At 34.5% G+C, this 16428-nt stretch overlaps 5 protein-coding genes across 5 annotated transcripts; 1 reads left to right on the top strand and 4 right to left on the bottom strand.

Annotated features, from left to right (window-relative positions):
* Nucleotides 1-340: 340 nt before the first annotated feature.
* LOC120219385 (protein ECERIFERUM 26-like) lies at nucleotides 341-2804 on the top strand. Its single transcript, XM_039216202.1, has 2 exons — nucleotides 341-812; nucleotides 1884-2804. The coding sequence occupies exons 1-2, from the start codon at nucleotides 378-380 to the stop codon at nucleotides 2772-2774; spliced, it is 1326 nt and encodes a 441-aa protein (XP_039072133.1). The 5' UTR covers nucleotides 341-377; the 3' UTR covers nucleotides 2775-2804.
* Nucleotides 2805-5048: 2244 nt separating this feature from the next.
* On the bottom strand, nucleotides 5049-5567 carry LOC120219232 (berberine bridge enzyme-like 13). The gene has a single exon (XM_039216076.1). The coding sequence runs from the start codon at nucleotides 5565-5567 to the stop codon at nucleotides 5049-5051; it is 519 nt and encodes a 172-aa protein (XP_039072007.1).
* A 2407-nt stretch (nucleotides 5568-7974) lies between these two features.
* LOC120219231 lies at nucleotides 7975-12926 on the bottom strand. The gene is made up of 12 exons (XM_039216075.1): nucleotides 12865-12926; nucleotides 12652-12772; nucleotides 12517-12580; nucleotides 11186-11287; nucleotides 11021-11085; nucleotides 10762-10885; nucleotides 10468-10546; nucleotides 10167-10386; nucleotides 9702-9757; nucleotides 8802-8930; nucleotides 8491-8674; nucleotides 7975-8100 (listed from the first exon to the last, which is right to left on the bottom strand). Exons 1-12 carry the CDS (start codon nucleotides 12924-12926, stop codon nucleotides 7975-7977), a joined length of 1332 nt encoding a protein of 443 aa, XP_039072006.1.
* Nucleotides 10329-13024, bottom strand: LOC120219386. The gene is made up of 8 exons (XM_039216203.1): nucleotides 12865-13024; nucleotides 12661-12772; nucleotides 12517-12580; nucleotides 11186-11287; nucleotides 11021-11085; nucleotides 10793-10885; nucleotides 10468-10546; nucleotides 10329-10386 (listed from the first exon to the last, which is right to left on the bottom strand). The coding sequence occupies exons 1-7, from the start codon at nucleotides 12924-12926 to the stop codon at nucleotides 10535-10537; spliced, it is 510 nt and encodes a 169-aa protein (XP_039072134.1). The 5' UTR covers nucleotides 12927-13024; the 3' UTR covers nucleotides 10329-10386; nucleotides 10468-10534.
* A 777-nt stretch (nucleotides 13025-13801) lies between these two features.
* LOC120219230 (cyclin-dependent kinase inhibitor 4-like) lies at nucleotides 13802-16254 on the bottom strand. Its single transcript, XM_039216074.1, has 3 exons — nucleotides 15827-16254; nucleotides 13953-14156; nucleotides 13802-13871 (listed from the first exon to the last, which is right to left on the bottom strand). Exons 1-3 carry the CDS (start codon nucleotides 16252-16254, stop codon nucleotides 13802-13804), a joined length of 702 nt encoding a protein of 233 aa, XP_039072005.1.
* Nucleotides 16255-16428: the final 174 nt, after the last annotated feature.

Here is a 16428-nt window from a genome sequence, read left to right as displayed (position 1 = left end):
TCCTTTATATATATACTTTTTTATAGTCTAAATTTATTTAAAGATAAAATTTATTTATTTTAAATTAATAATAGATATAAACATAATTACTCGAATTCATAATTTTAAAAAATAAAACATTTCCCTACGCTACTAAATCAATTTATCTAGTATGAAGGGACTTTCCCTCCAATCCATTTCAAACCGGTGAAGATTTAATGCAACGTCCAAGTGACCAACTGTTTTTCAGCCAGCGCATCAATGAAAGGACTCACTTTTAATGTTTACCATTTACTCACCCTACCGGCTTTGATTTAAGAACCAATTTATAACCCCATGGGACAAAACCATCTGACAAATCCCCAAACAATCATTCTTACGCTTTTCAAACACAAACCATGGTTTCTCCCCAACAACACCACGATCTTGTCTACGACCTCAAGCTCTCGTCGGTCGGGCCAGGTCGCGTCACCGGTTCCGACGTGGTTCATGATCTGAGCGGCCTCGACTTAGCCATGAAACTCCATAACCTCAAAGCCGTGTACTTGTTCACCAGCCATGCAGCGGAAGGACTGACCATCATGAACATGAAAGAACCCATGTTTTGCTGGTGCAACGATTATTTCATGACCTGTGGACGGATCAGGAGATCCGAGCCGTCAGGTCGACCGTACATAAAGTGTAACGATTGCGGCATAAGGTTCGTGGAAGGTGTTTGCGACAAAACCTTGGATGAATGGCTTGAAATGGAGGACGATTCTAGGTGGAATTCGCTTGTTTATCATGGAGCCATCGGCCCCGAGTTATCATTTTCTCCTTTAGTTTACTTGCAGGTACAATGATCTTCTCTCCTTTCATAAATCTGCTTTTAGGGTTTGATCAGTTTTTTTCCCTTCCCTTTTGTGAGGCTTGAAAAGTAGTATACGTGATGATACATGTGACAATGATGGTCGCTGGTAAGCCGTATATTAGAGTTAATTTTTTGTATTCATACACAAATTACTATATATTTATAACCTTTTCAATTAATAATTCATGTTTTAATGATTTTGTCATAATTTTTTTTATTAATTTTATGTCTTGTTGGTGTCGGTGTTTGTGCGATGTACACTTATCATCCGATAGTGAGGATTTAGGGTATACACATATTAATAATAGAAATTTTTTGTATGAGATAAATACTAATAAAATTTTAACGTAGACACAAACAGTAAAATAGATAATTAATTAAAGAAAAATCGAATTTTAAGAGAAACTAAATCTGCTAGGGTCAGTCAAGTTAAGAAATTAATACATGTCTTATTTATTTACTTGTTAGTGTAAAATTCATACACTATCACGCCCATACATTTAGGGATGGGCATGAGTCGAGTTTTTGGTCCACTCGACCCTAGATTAAGGAATCCTCCACCTGAGACGCAATCCGGCCCGATCAAAACAAGATTTCACCTAATCCGAAAACCCGACCCGAAATAATAAAAATATTATTTTTATTCAAAAAAACAGTGACTTAATTGAATATATATATATATAGAGGAGTATTATTATAATTATTTCTAAATATATAATGTAAAATTATAATTTTTTTCGGGTCGGGTCGGATATTTTCACCCTAAACCTGAACCCGAATCCGATTTTTTTTAAAAAAAAATAAACGACCCGATCGGGTCGGGTCTGAACACGTCGAGTTCGAGTACCATGCCCATCCCTACCTACATCACATTAATTATTAATCATTTGTTATTTAAGTTGAAGAGTGTCTTCTATTTGGCGTAAGGTCAAATAACATAGTCCAATTTTAAAAAGGTAAGTATTTATGATTATAGAAATTATACTTATATATAAATATATTATTCATATGTATTGGAATATGTTTGAGCACGTGTATATGATTTTTTAAACAGGTCACTTGGTTCAAATGTGGAGGAATTTCTCTAGGGATAAGTTGGGCTCATCTCCTGGGAGATGCATTTTCAGTCTCTGATTTCATCAACAATTGGGGACGATGCATGGCTACTCTCAAGGCCAATGGGTCCCCAACCCTCGCACCAAGGTCCCAGACCGCGGTTCCAATGCCTGAACCACTTTCCGCCAAACAAGTAAACCATGTCGGAGACCTTTGGGTCGTTGCCAATAACAGCAAAATGGAAACCTTTTCCTTCAACTTAACCACACAACATTTATCGAACTTAGATGATGATGATGATCACGGCACTAGACATAAACCAGTATCGGCTTTCGACTCGATTTGTGCCGTGATTTGGCGATCCATAGCCAAAGTTAGGGAAGGGTTTGAGCCGCAAGTTGTGACGGTTTGTAGGAAAGATCCAAACCATGACAACAACAACAACAACTTTCTTGGTAACACTCAAATCATAAGATCGATCATGGCGGATTTCTCGGTTGTTGAATCGGATTTGAACACGTTAGCGTCGTTGATCGCTGGTGATCAAAACCAAGGGTGCGACGAAAGGAACATGATTGAAGCAGCAGTTGAGAAAGATAAAGGGTTCACGGATTATATCATTTATGGATCAAATTTAACATTTGTGAACTTAGTAAATGCAGGTTTATATGAAATGGAGTTGAAAGGAGAAAAACCCAAATTTGCCTATTATTCAATCCAAGGCGTGGGTGATGAAGGAGCAGTTTTGGTTCTTCCAGGACCGCCGCCTCCGCCGCAAGGGTCTACCGTTGAAAATGACAGCGAACGAAGTTATTTGGTAACCCTAACTTTGCCTGAGGGTGAAGTACCGAAGCTCAAGACTGAGTTAAAAAGGAATGGTTTAATTTAGCCCAAACTCAAATTATATAAAAAATATTATTATTTAAATTTAGTAATAAAATAATTTTATAATATCTCATCATGGATGATAAGTCGAGTCAAGTTTGATATAGATTTTGGTATGAAAATTTGTTAATTGAACTTGATAGATTTCGGTATGAAAATTTGTTGGTCGATTTATATTTTATATACAAGTTGTTTATAAATTAATATAATATTTATAAATTATATTATATTACTAAGATCAAAGGACATGACTAAAATCTCCTGTATGATGACTACATATGTCACACTTCTTAATATATATCATGTGTCTCTTTACATGAACCTCTTTTGTCATTGTGATGCTAAATAGAGAAACACCTTAACATGATTATCTTCGATTATCTTCAACATCTAACTCTCATCCAAGTGTCTCTCCAAAAATCGATTGTCTTCTCATTATCATCATTCTAGATTAAATCATGTCTAATCTCATCATGTTGTTTCACAAGATAATTATCTTCAACATCTAACTCTTCATTAACTGTAGAACAAGAATTATAACTATAAGTAGAAATATTTAAATCTTTTGATTATGGTGTACATTTATATCTGTCGGGTGAGGGCGACCTAACAATTAGACCCATTCAAATGACTTGACCATGAGAAAACAACTCATACAAGAAGGCGCTGCAATCTTTAAATAAATTTGTAAACTGAAAAACATTTTACTAGAAAAACAATTAGATTCATTTAAAATTAGTTTTGATTGTTCTTTTAAATAAATGCATTTGAAAAACATTTTTTTAGTAAAAAATTACTAGAAAAATAAAATAAAGTCATATATGTTGAAACTATTTGAGAGCTAATCATTTTGTAAGAATACATATCAACCTTAAAATATTTGAATCTCATCCAAATATGTAATCTTTAGAATATTTTTAATTATTTGTCTAAAATATATATTATTTTATCCCTCCTATTCTCTTATCAATATACACCAATATGTAATTATATTATTTTTAGGATACATAATTATATTTTTAGTTTGCTTTTAAATTTGATGAATTGAATTGCACGAACGAAACGACCTCGGTGATAAAAAAATTTGTTATTATTTTTTGAGGTTCCGAATTCGAACGCCATAAATATAAGGAATATGAGCGTTGAGTCTCATGACTATTGACCAGATTGTTAGTACTAGAAGAAAGGTTCCAAACTCAAATTCTCAGTCAAAAGTGCCTGTGTTCTGTTATCTAAGGCTTATTGGATGGACACAAATCCTCAATGGAGGTTGATTTGGAAGCTCAGAGTCCCTAAACGAGTCTGTGGATTGCTCTGGCTTGCGATGAATGACATACTCCTCTCATACTAAAACTGCTGTCTATGAGGATTAGCCCTTGATCCTTCATGCCATGTATGGGGCGCCCTGGATGATACTTTAATGCCATATTTTCTAGGACTTTTTTTTTAATCAGCACGGCACAAAGCCATATAACAACATTTAGGTACAAGCCACAACAAAAAAAAACAGTACAAAAGCAAAACAGCTGACTCCAACGAACGAGAAACAGCTGGAATAACATCCTCAAACCGAAGTAAAACAATTGAAAAATTCCAAACCCAACTTCGCTCACCACCAAGCTTTGAAAGTATTTAACCGCGACGCCCTATTACATGCTAACCAATCTTTCCAATGAGACTGCTATGCTCTCGTTGCCTTCTTCTAAGAGCCCCTATACACTGGTGAGATCTATTGCTTACATCTGTAGTAAGACTTGATTCGTTTATTTCCATTTTATCTAATGAGAAGCTAATGAGACAGCTAACTGCATGACCAAAATCGATTACTCATCAGATGTGACAATCTCCATTTTTGAAACACCTATAAATAGTTTGCTTAATGCATTATATAGAGATATCTACGGTCCTCCTTATACGAATGTAAGAGTTTAATGTATCGAATTCGACCTCGTTTTCATATAAAAAATGCGATGTGACACATTTATTCAAATAGGCGTACAATCAATGATGCACCAATAATGCTTTTATCTTCCAACATAATTTCCACTCAAATATTTCTAAAAGAAATAGGTTTAACTAATGATTTCACGTTTCTTCGATCAATGAGAAAATGGAGGAATGCTTTGCTCGTGTCTAAAGAAATTCCGGGGATCAATCATTGTCTTCACACGTACTAATTTGTGGAAGTTGTTAATGAAATACTTACGACCCCATACGCTTGCTTGAGCCAAACTCGTGAAGTTGCCTTCGTTGTTAGTTCCGATGTCGAGATTTCTAATTAAACGTAAGCTTGTCTTGGAGATTTCGAAACAAACGAACCCATGTGTTTATAAAGTCTCCTTAACCATCTTATGTACCTTTTGGATCTTACGTTTTCTTCTTCTTCCCACCCTGTCTCGTACACGATTTGGAATAAGGTTCCTGCTCGATGTGGGAATGGCGTCGCAGTCGCAGGGATTTCAGCCATTATTCCTCCATAAGAGATGAAATCAATTCTCGCGGAAGTTCCTTCTTCAAAAAGATTCCTCCATAGTCCTCGAAGTCCAAATTTCAGGATCGGTTTCTTCACATAATCGGATTTCGATTTGAAAGGACTGTAAAAAGGGCTCTGATAAGTTCTATCGAGTAAGATATTGGACTCATTTGGAAAGTTTCCCATGTAAAGAAGCGATTCGATCCAACTCATCTCGACGAAGTTTTTCCTCACCGATCCCAGCTCCGGAAACCATTCTTGCATCAACGGAACCACTTCATCGATGCCACCGAGAAAATAGCCACAAAACAAAAATCGAATCATCCTGTTAACCCTATAGGATTCAAACCCTACATTGTTGATACATTTTTACAGGTATCAATACTTTTTCTCCCAAATATCTATACTTGCGGCCCAAGTATTGATACATTTCTGCAGGTATCAATGCCTTGCAGACAAAATGATTAAAATATGAGATTTTGTGGATTTTAGGGACTTCTAAACATGTTCAAATGACCCCTAAACATAATTCCACCCATTGGAACACTTCATAAACAAAAGAAACACTACATGGAAACATAAATGCATCAAACATTCAACAAGAATCAAAATATAAGCCTCTAAGCTCTTTCATGCAACTTATATGCAATTCATGAACCAGTTTCTAGCTAGTTAGGCCAAATTGCTTTCTAAGGATACCATATAACACCTCTTACTCGACCTAGTTGAGAATTGAACCAACAGTTTCACATTAATTGATCGAAATAGTCTAACTTGAAAACACACAAAATCAAATATTCACAAAGTCATATAAGCCAAACAAAATTAAGGACTTGAATGTAAACCATACAAGCATAGAAGTCATAGTTCAAATCAAGCGTAGTAGAAGGACCTTTCTTAATAATTTTAACTAATTTAGGTATTGATATTGATACCCCATTTGGGTACTGATGTTGTATGAACAGTATCGATACTTTTAGACAGTATTGATATCAAATTGATATTATGACCACCAATTCAGGTTATTGGTATCGATACCAAGTTGTGGATATCAATACTACTGAAGCAATACCAATATTCAAGATCAATATTGATACCAAAATGTCACATTATCTTCTGAAATTTGCTTATGATGTCGACACTTCTTTGAGTAATATGAAATCAATTTGGTATCGATACCACCCGGATAATATTGATACTAAATACACCAAATGGTCAAAATACTCCTTTAAACATGTCTTCAACTGTTTAAAACATCACCGAAACATCAACACCTAGCTAAGTTAGTTAACACTAAAATATAATTCAAACATGCAACGGACACATTGAATCCATCAAGATTAATAGATTATCATACAATCTTGCTTACCATTCCACAACACATACGTTCACCTAAGATCATCCAAAAACTAAACATGTTCACATCTTTCATCCGTCACACCATGTTTTTCTTAGGAGAAAACATGGATCATGTCTTTACCCTTGTAGCATCATTTTTCATGCATTAAACCTCAAAATATAGCTAATCAAGTCATGCATAACATTGGGCATGGGACCCAAACCTGGTGGTTTCCAACCCGATCATGTCGGGTTTTTCTAAAAAAATTTGGGTTCAGATCGGGTCGTGTCGGATTCTGTTTTAAGGTGAAAAACATCCGACCCGACCCAACACAAAAGAAATATATTATTTTACTTTATATATTTAGAAATAATTACAATAATACTCTTTTATATATTATTTTTTCAATTAAATCATTGTTTCTATTGAATAAAAATAATACTTTTTATTATTTCAGGTTGGGTCAAATCAGGTTCGGATTTTTTTCTCAAAAATGGGATCGGGTTCAAGTAGGATGGAGGGTATATATTTTTTGGGTCGGGTCGAGTCTGGTGAAGGATGTAAAATTTTCGGTCGGGTTGGGTTGGCCGAAACCCGACTCATGCCTGTCCCTACATAACATAGATGTACAAACTCAAACTCAAACTATGAGTGGTTAAAATTACAAAGTAAATTTAGTTTATTAAACTCTTATGCTAAAATGTATTTAAAAATTAATAATAAACATGCATAGATGTTAAATTTGTAAAAAATTGACATTTTTATTACTAAATTAATTCATTAATAATAGAGAGATTATTTTGAACTTCATTAACTCATTTAATAATAGAGAAACTAAATTGATACCGTCCCTATAATAGAGAGACCTGAAAAATACTTTCACCAAAAATAATTATTTCTTATTTCACCCGGGTTGTTTCGAGAAATAAAAGCATACACCTTACTGGATACAGAATTTTCATTCATAAGATCACTTAATGAATACTTTTAATTAGAACACAAAAACTTTTCAAAGGACCAAAACATATGATATGTAATTAACAATATGAAACTGAAAGCGAATAAAAAAACTTCTGATATTCCATCATAAAAAAGAACTACAGATGTCTAATTTTTATACATTTTTAAAAAGCAAATCAATTTCCATATTCAAATTCTAGATTTCTACATGACTGATTTATGTCCATTATAACTCCAGTAGATTATAAAAAACTACAAGATAGAAAGATAGCTAACCATTCTCCAGAGATGTTGCCCATTTGTATCTTGTAGATGGGTATGATTCTGGCTATATCGGGACTTATGATTTCATGAGAGTGGATTCAGCAAAGTTTGAAGATAATATACGGTATTGACATTCGAGCTAACAGAGTGATACAGGCTGCATTGCAGTCACTTATCGGAGGCACCATCAGACTGAAGCTCTAAGCGCATCTGTTCTAAAAGTAACTTTTCAACAGCATCCACAAAAGTCGATAAATTTTGTCGAATGTTCGTGTCGAAGGAATTAGCCATTTCCTAATGAATGAAATCAAGGAAAAAGAAAAAAAAAACGAAAACGCAAACGCAAAGTAAGAAATTCATAAATTGATAAGACTGAAACAGGAAAGCTGAAAATCTTTTCTCATTCTAAGATAAATGGTGCAGATAAATGCTTTCCGTGCCTTGAAACTACAAACACAGATGACTAATACAACATTAATGAAACAACTCAACTGAACTAAGCCTAAATCACAAGGAGTTCACCATTCACTGTTCTAACCTACAAAATAAGTTTAACTGTATATGTTTTTGAGCTAGACTTTGGTTTTAATGAAGGGAATGATTCCACTTTCAGAAGAAATGCATTCTGAAGGTACTAGAATCTTCACACTGCATTTCAAAAACAAGTAAATAAATGCCACCTACCTGAACCTTGCAAAGCAAGCTCAATGAAATTCCCCTTGAATAATGATCAGAGCTCTTGACAGATAACAATTTCAATGGAGATTCTGATAGCGGCCAACCTTGAGATACCTTTATAAATGCATCAATTCCCCCAACCAAATGAGCTGCAATGGTCTCATCTTTCTCGATGTACTCAAAGCAATGCCTGCATTAGGTACTATTCAAATATAAAAAGCTTCTCTTCATGTCGATTGTCTGAGCGCAAATGATAGGCTATTTTGAAAGTTCTGAAATATTATATTAACATTTTAAACTTTACTTATGTGTCTCACCTTGATTTGTTTGTACTCTTCATGACAAATTGTCTTAAAGTACTTAAGATAATCCTATCTTGCACTATTCCCACGAGCCACTCCAGTGAAGACAATGGCTCCTGTGCCACCAAGTTAGAGGATAGTTGCCTACAGCATTACAAATTTACAATAGATAATAACCCTTAAATAAGGAATTCAAGTTGAGGTCTATTGTCATCGAACTGGATAAAAGTAATGTTTCCTGACAGGTTTATTAAGGCCAAATTAAAATGTACATCAATATAAATAATAGATGTATCATGTATGTAGAACAATTACTGGAAAGCTCAGTAAAAGGGGGCAGGAACTAAATAATGTTGAGCGGTACTTTTAGCAAAAACAAGGATTATTAAAGCTTATAGACCTAATGGTGACCGCCTTGGGAAATAGGACCTACGATGGAGGTAAAAATGGGAATTTAAAGGTTCAAATTGGCAAAAGGAAAACAGGTTGCTGCTCTAGGCCCAAAAAACTACCTGTCAAAAAACCCTGAAAATCTAAATAAAGAATTTTGGTTGGTAATAGATGAATTTATACCAGGAAACCATAAATTGACAATGCCCACTAAATGATGGATAAATAGATGGATCAAAGAGGGTTGTAAAGTTGTATACTTTATTTAGGGCAGATAGCAGCAAGAATGATAAAAGAGATGCAGGTAATTTTAGGTTTGGATGCCTAAAACATTGAAACCTGAAAGAACAGGAAAGTAGATTGTCCTTCAGACGACTTCCTTTTCAAGAAATCACACTAGGCACAACACTGATAAAGTATATTCCCTTTTATGGCCCTTCTACTACTACACATACACAAATGTACTGTATTAAACATCATTTATTAGGATTCAGCCTCTAAACCAGAGAAATTGAAAAACCAAACCTGTAAGACTTTGCAGCATCAAGTATATCACCTATGTAAATATCATTGGGGAACATCTGGACAACATGATAAGTTAATAAGCATTTCAATACAATTGAAGAAAAAGACTTGAAGAGCCAGTATGATCCGTCTTTAGAAGCAAGTACAGCTTTTCTAATGCATGTTTAATTAGAGACAATGAAAACATGGCCTCAAATTAATAAATTATCATCCAAAAGGGAAATTATATGACAGTAACTTTTGTGAAAATACTGATGACAATAAATTTTGAGGTTTTTTTTTTCATTTCCAGTTCAATTGCATTAAATGGAAAGGAAACTGAATCTTTTGGTATTCCTAAAACCATTTTTACCCTTTTCGGTTTACTTCACGTGAATATCAAACATTTAACTTCTTCTCCTTTAGAACAAAGATGCAGAAAAGACCATATTATTTCAATTTTTCATGAAAAATAATTACTCATACCTCAACGTTCTTGACCTCCATGGTCCCATCATCAATAATCTCTAGCAGCAATTCATGAGTAACTTCAGATGGCTCATCAATATTTTCAATCATTGTTTGGCACAAAACACCCTCTACTTTTGGAATATATGTCTGTAATGACAGTCTAATGAAGTTTCCATCAAAGCCAATGACTTTCAAGCCTGTTAGTGCATCTTCAATGTGTTCTAAGGCATCTAATCTGAAAATAAAACGAAATGATACAGTGGGTATAAGATAAATGGTATAAAATACATATAATTAAAGAAAAAATTTGAACTACCTTTTGAATGTAGAATCAAGATCCTGCAAAGACTTCAAAATTAAGTTGTTCTTCTCAATCTGAGTTTCTAGTTCCAAATCTGAAATGCATAAATAGAAGGATATTGAATGCTCAATGTAGTAAAATGATGTGTGATGTTTAGAACTCAGAATTTAGCATACATTACTAGCATATAGGCATAAGTAATATCCTAATTGAGTATATCAAACATCTTAGATACTAAGATAAAGTTAGAAAGATGCTTAGCAAAAAACCAATGTTACATCAGCCATCAGTTGAAACCTAATGCAATACTCGAGAAGCAAGTGAGAAGAAACAAAAGAACCTCAAACTTTTGCTCTTCATTTGCATCCATCAGAGTTGATTGATGATCATCATTCATAGAAGAGTCAAAGCATGGATCCTCTTCAACTATCTCCTACAACACAAAATAAGAAAAAGAGCCAAGTGTTGAAGTTTGGTGTTGAAGTTTGGCTTCCAATTGATTTCAAACTGGATGCTTATCAACCCATCAAGATTGGTTCACAGAATGAATTAACATAGGAGAAACAACCTGAGTTGCAATAGAATCCAATGCACATTTCAAGCCTTCAAGATTGCCTTCCAGAATATTTGATTCTGCAAAAGTAGAAGTTAAAGGTAAAAGTTAATCAGCAGAAGGAAAAGCTTACAAGAGTAATTGCATGTGAAAATCAAAGCCAAGTCAATGAAGCTTCACCTTCAATTTGATTTCTTGATAGATCCTCAATTTCATTAGAAATCTTGGCACTTTCAGCCTCCACTTGATTAAGCTCCTCTTTCAAGTATGCTAGGTATTTATCTATATGAATAATAAAGAAAAAAGCATCAATTTAGCATCAACACAACCATGCATTGATACCAATAGATCTCTTCCTAAATTCATGAAAGGGCCATGAATAAGGGTACATTACTGTCCTCCTTGGTGCCCAAAAAAAATTATTGATTGAAGCTCTTGGTCTAGTTCGTTTATGCTCTAAGGCAGCATCTATGTGGTAAGTTCCCCAAACTCGCATTTTTTGAGAAAGCATTTACAAGGAATGCTTAACTCTAGATTTAACCCTAGCGATAACATATAATCTTAGTCATCTACCTATATGTCTAATAATTAATAATTAACATTAAAATAACAAAAAAATAGTATTAAAAGCTCTTGTGTCATTCTCCCCTTGGAAAACTTGACTCCGATGAGGAAATTTTCAGCGCTTCAGCATAAATTGCTGGATTAATTTCATAATTCAGGCTCATCGCTGATTTTATTTTCTCTACGGTTGGTGACAAAAAGGTTTGTATAACTTGAAGCAATTTTAAGAGGGGTTAAGACATCCAAGACAGATGAACAACCATTGAAAGCTAAAGCTAGGATTAGAACTTTATTTGTAAGCCTAGTATAAATAAGCTGTAAAATATTTACAATGACAGAATTATTATTATTTTAATTAGTAGAGAGAAACTAGAGGTTTTATAATCCGAATTTTTTTTTAAAGTTCCACCTTCTATCTTAGTGGTTTTCAGCATTATTTCTTTTGATTGCTGCTGTTTTTCACCCTAAACCACACCATTTCGTAATGTGTTTCCTTATGATGTTTTTTGACTCTATTCTTTTAGTTTAAAAAAATACTTGCATTGTAGGCACGTATTTTTCCAATATTAAACACATTGGATGTTATCCAAAAGACGATCCTAAACTACCCACTGTGTTCCATATCAGGTTAATCTAACTAACTTTTTTTAAATCCATATTCCACCAAAAGCAAAGACTTCCCGCAAGAAAGAAAAAAATCCAAAATTATAACTAAAAATCCATACAATCGAATCAAAAAACAAAAACGAGCAAAAGTGGTCGCTACTTACTAAGGTAACCTTTTGAAAACCCAATACTCCATTAAAAGGTTTGGGGGGGGGGGGGAAGAACACTAACCCAAGGGAGAGAACATAAATAGGCATTTTCTATAAGTTGAAATTGTACATGCACATAGGCAGTTTATTTTAATAAACCCAAAAAAAATCTAAATATTAAAAGAAACATACCTAAATCTTCAATGCCTAAGAAACCCACATCAGAATACTCTTTCATAATTTGCTTCAGTTTCCTCTGCATAAATCCACTCTTAATTTATTTAAAATAAAAAAATAACCCTAATTGTAACAAAATTAAAAAGTTACCGGGATCACCTCGAAATGAGAAGGGAAATCATTGAGCAACTTCTCCGAATCCGAAGAGAGAGCTTCACTCTCAATTTCATTTTTATTGCTACTATGAATCTCAGAGAGCTCACTTATTCGACTGAAAACAATATTAATTTTTAGGGGGGGACAAAGAGATAGAAAATTATGCATGACAATTTGCTTCGCATTATTAAAAAGATAGGGAAAAACCTGCGGATAGATTGAAGATTGAGATGTTCTGATGAAGAAGAAATCTCCATTGGCTCCGCCATATTTTCTTTTAATTTTATAAATAAAACTAATCTCCCGCCTGCTTGAAATTGGTCGAGTATGTTTATTTCTGTTTGGGCTGGAAAATGGCGGGCTGGCCTTCTTAGGAATCTTGAGAAACTATTAACATTTTGATTAATTCGAAAATGACTAAATTAATCAATATTAATTTGGTTCGATTAAGAGTTTTTGCATATATTTTTTTTATTACAGATTGTTAAAAAATTAAAACTTAATTAATTTGGTTCGAAAATGAAAGTTAGTAGCTACCAAATATCATTTCAGAATCATAGTGATAGGTTGGCAGGATTATCCTCGCCATTATCATCATCATGTCATCAACATCAAAAACTTTTTAAAGTTGATGAAATTATCAATCAACAATCCATTGTCCCACACAGAGCCAAAGGAAAAGTTGAAAAAAAACCAAATCTTAACTCAATTGGACCACTTATTCTCACTAAACGGTGAAGATCATAAGAAAAGATACAGGAAAAGGATCATTTTTATTCCATAGAGCTGATCAAAGTTCCAACTACAAGTATACACAAACACGGAAAATCCAGTACAAAAGAAATTCTGTACTAATTCACTGATCCTAATGTTCCTAAATTTTCTCAACCTTAGCCTTCATTCCCTTCCCTTCTCCCCAGATGATCTGTTAGACAAAGGACTTTGATGTTTCAAGTTTGTGTAACTCATACCTCTGTTATGTTACAGACCATTAGTCTACATGATTTTTTTGAAGTCCTAATTCTTTCTTTACAAGTGAATTAATGGTGATGGAAAATGGAAACTAACACCGTCACCTTCCTAAACTTTGATATCAAGTGAGAATTGGCCAGAAAGTAAGTCCCTATGCAACAATTACTTTTTACTACGGGTTCAGTTTCTCCCATTCATAACGTCCTGGGAGCGGCTTATCATTCATGGGATCAAAGTTGTACCTGCAAATAAACCCACATCTTTTATCAGATCTTAGCCACAGTAATACCAAAGAGGTATGAAAAAAATAATGTGGTGCCTACTTCTCAATGAACTGTCGTTGTTGTTCTTCTTCTGCAACGGAAAAGAACTCATCCATTTCATGTGCTGTCGGGAGTTGCCCACGCATTGAATTATGTACTATCTGGTTAGTCTCTGTTGAGCTGGTACGCCTAGTAGTAGAACCAGGAGTTCTTATACTCTCTGGGTCCCTTATCAAGTTGCAAGGAGTTGATTCCCTAGTGCTCCTGCACATAAACAGTGGATGTTAATTAATGAAAGCTTTGTTACTCAAACTCATGTGTATTAGATATGGATATGAATCCATAAGAGGTATGTTCATTTTTCAAATTGTTTTCATGTATTTCGAGGGTCCTTGAAAAGTAATATTTTCGTACGTATGTCTGAAAATGTGTTGGGTAAAAGTACTTCAGGAAAAATGAAAAATTGTAGCACCACAGAATTAGTAGTAACTGAATCTAAAGACAAACAACTAAATCAAAGACGGCAGTAAAAAGTAAAGAAGATTACGAGTTTCTTTTTCTGCTTTACATAACACCCAAAACAGCCTTGAATGGAAAACCAGATCTCTGTCGTTGGGACTCTTCATTTCACCAAAATACCCGTTTCCGACACATTTGAATTTGGAAAGGATATGAACTCTAAGTATCCTCCAAATATATGGAGAAACTTGGAAAGATCTGGCCATACTCATTTCAGACACATACCTATATCCAGCACTAACACCCAAGTTCGGGTGACGTAGGACATAGAACCGAATAATACCGATCATTTTTATCAATGTTCAAGCAAAGAGGCTCCTGAAATTCAAGGGGGGGAGGATAAATGAAAGGTTTCCTTTGTTATCATTTTGCTTTGGATCCTATTTCAATCTCAAACATTTCAGCAAAAGAGACTCAGCAAATATATGGAATTCAATAGACAAATAAACTCATAAAAAGCCATGTTACCGGGCGATATCAATTAAAAAGAAAATAATATATCAACAGAAATGGATTTTGTGATAATTTGATTCATTAACTAAATAACTCTTGCCAGAATATCCTATTCTCAAACCACGTCAAAATCACCAAGAAAAAAAAATGAATTGGAAAAAAGCACAAAAAGATAAGTGTTGTGAATTTTTTTTATCCGGAAAAGGTCCCAGCATCCACCATGTGGAAAACAAACGACAAACAGTTTTGTTTCTTTCCATTAGAATAATGCATCAACAGACATGCCTAAAAGTACCTAAACAACATACCCTATAGTGCACGATATATATTTTATTTATATAACACACAATTAGACAAAGCCCATGTTTTAAAATCATTGAACCACCAAATTTACCGGGGTAAAAAGAAAAAGGTTGGGCCAGATATGAAAGCAGGAGTTATTAATGGCAACGGAGAAACAATGGTTTCCGTCGCAATAAGGCGCTTGTTTATCCCAAGAAGAAAAGACCAAAATTCAGAAATAACCAAAGGTTCAACAGTTAACAATACTCAACTTCTGCTTTTGACAATTATAAAGGACATAAGCTTTACTGATTTAAGCAGAAACAGATGAAAAGCCATTTAATTCTAAACAACCGATAGCAGAAATATATCAATAGTGAGATTTATTCCCTTCTTTCAACGGAAGATTAAAGCAAAACCCATTAATTAACATGTCATGTAACAGAATCCGAACTGGAATTAAGGGTCTCCCCTTGTTTTAGCTGGAGATTCAAAGGGTTCAAGATGCTTGATAAAATGAGCCCCAGTATTTTATAATTGTTGCTCAAAAATAGAAAACTCGAGAATTCAGTTGAAGTAAAAGTTCCTACTTTTCTTGAAACTTTACAGAGGGAAAAATGAGTGTTTTTTTATTTATGAAAACAGCGATAGATTTTAAGGAAAAAAATAAAAGAACCAACCTTTCTCGAGCTTCATTGTCCAAAACATTTTCTCCAAAGGAAGCTTCAATACCACCAAAATCATTGCTGTCGTTGTTATTAATAATATTATCATTTCCATTAGTCTCTTGCACCATCTCTTCTCTCCCAACGTCATCATCCTTACCCAATCGAACCCTAAAATTGGAATTAGGGCTAGGGTTTTCCCCACAGCCCTCCTCTATAATCCCCTGTTGCTTCAGCCTCTTCAAATCATGATGGCGCAACAAAACAGGAGGCTTTTCTAGCCGGCGACTTCGTAGCTGGAGATAGGAGGAATCCGGAGTCGGAGATGTAGCTGCCGTTGCCAGAGAAGTGGAGGATTTCTGTTGGCGTTGAAGCGCAAGGGTACTTGCCCGGGTTCGAACCCCGAGGGAAGACTGGGAGACGTCCATTACGGTCACTTCCATTGCCGTTTTGGTCTTCCTAATGTACTTTCCCATTATGGGTTTTGAATATGGAAAAAAAAGGGTTTTGGGTTTTGGAAGAAAGAAAGGCTTTAAGCTTTCAGAGTCTCGTGAGAAAGAGGAGAGAAAGGATAGGAAAATAAACAGTTGTTTGTTTCGGAGAAAAGAGGAAAGTAG

This window comes from Hibiscus syriacus, unplaced genomic scaffold, assembly GCF_006381635.1.
Source record: "Hibiscus syriacus cultivar Baekdansim isolate YM2019G1 unplaced genomic scaffold, ASM638163v2 tig00110206_pilon, whole genome shotgun sequence".
NCBI lineage: Eukaryota > Viridiplantae > Streptophyta > Magnoliopsida > Malvales > Malvaceae > Hibiscus > Hibiscus syriacus.
Note: the sequence above shows the minus strand (reverse complement) of the source record. Positions and strands in the feature narration are given on the sequence as shown.

What these genes read in the sequence shown, in the direction of transcription:
- LOC120219385 (XM_039216202.1), top strand. Translation starts at nt 378, where the DNA reads ATGGTTTCTCCCCAACAACACCACGATCTTGTCTACGACCTCAAGCTC. An exon ending in CTCCTTTAGTTTACTTGCAG is followed by an intron (nt 813 to 1,883) that starts GTACAATGATCT and finishes TTTTTTAAACAG; the next exon opens with GTCACTTGGTTCAAATGTGG.
- LOC120219232 (XM_039216076.1), bottom strand. Translation starts at nt 5,567, where the DNA reads ATGATTCGATTTTTGTTTTGTGGCTATTTTCTCGGTGGCATCGATGAA.
- LOC120219231 (XM_039216075.1), bottom strand. Translation starts at nt 12,926, where the DNA reads ATGGCGGAGCCAATGGAGATTTCTTCTTCATCAGAACATCTCAATCTT. An exon ending in CTCATTTCGAGGTGATCCCG is followed by an intron (nt 12,581 to 12,651) that starts GTAACTTTTTAA and finishes GGATTTATGCAG; the next exon opens with AGGAAACTGAAGCAAATTAT. An exon ending in GCTTGCTTTGCAAGGTTCAG is followed by an intron (nt 8,101 to 8,490) that starts GTAGGTGGCATT and finishes TTCATTCATTAG; the next exon opens with GAAATGGCTAATTCCTTCGA.
- LOC120219386 (XM_039216203.1), bottom strand. Translation starts at nt 12,926, where the DNA reads ATGGCGGAGCCAATGGAGATTTCTTCTTCATCAGAACATCTCAATCTT. An exon ending in ATTTCCCTTCTCATTTCGAG is followed by an intron (nt 12,581 to 12,660) that starts GTGATCCCGGTA and finishes GGATTTATGCAG; the next exon opens with AGGAAACTGAAGCAAATTAT. An exon ending in ATCAAGAAATCAAATTGAAG is followed by an intron (nt 11,086 to 11,185) that starts GTGAAGCTTCAT and finishes CTACTTTTGCAG; the next exon opens with AATCAAATATTCTGGAAGGC.
- LOC120219230 (XM_039216074.1), bottom strand. Translation starts at nt 16,254, where the DNA reads ATGGAAGTGACCGTAATGGACGTCTCCCAGTCTTCCCTCGGGGTTCGA. An exon ending in GACAATGAAGCTCGAGAAAG is followed by an intron (nt 14,157 to 15,826) that starts GTTGGTTCTTTT and finishes GTTTATGTGCAG; the next exon opens with GAGCACTAGGGAATCAACTC. An exon ending in CAACGACAGTTCATTGAGAA is followed by an intron (nt 13,872 to 13,952) that starts GTAGGCACCACA and finishes GTTTATTTGCAG; the next exon opens with GTACAACTTTGATCCCATGA.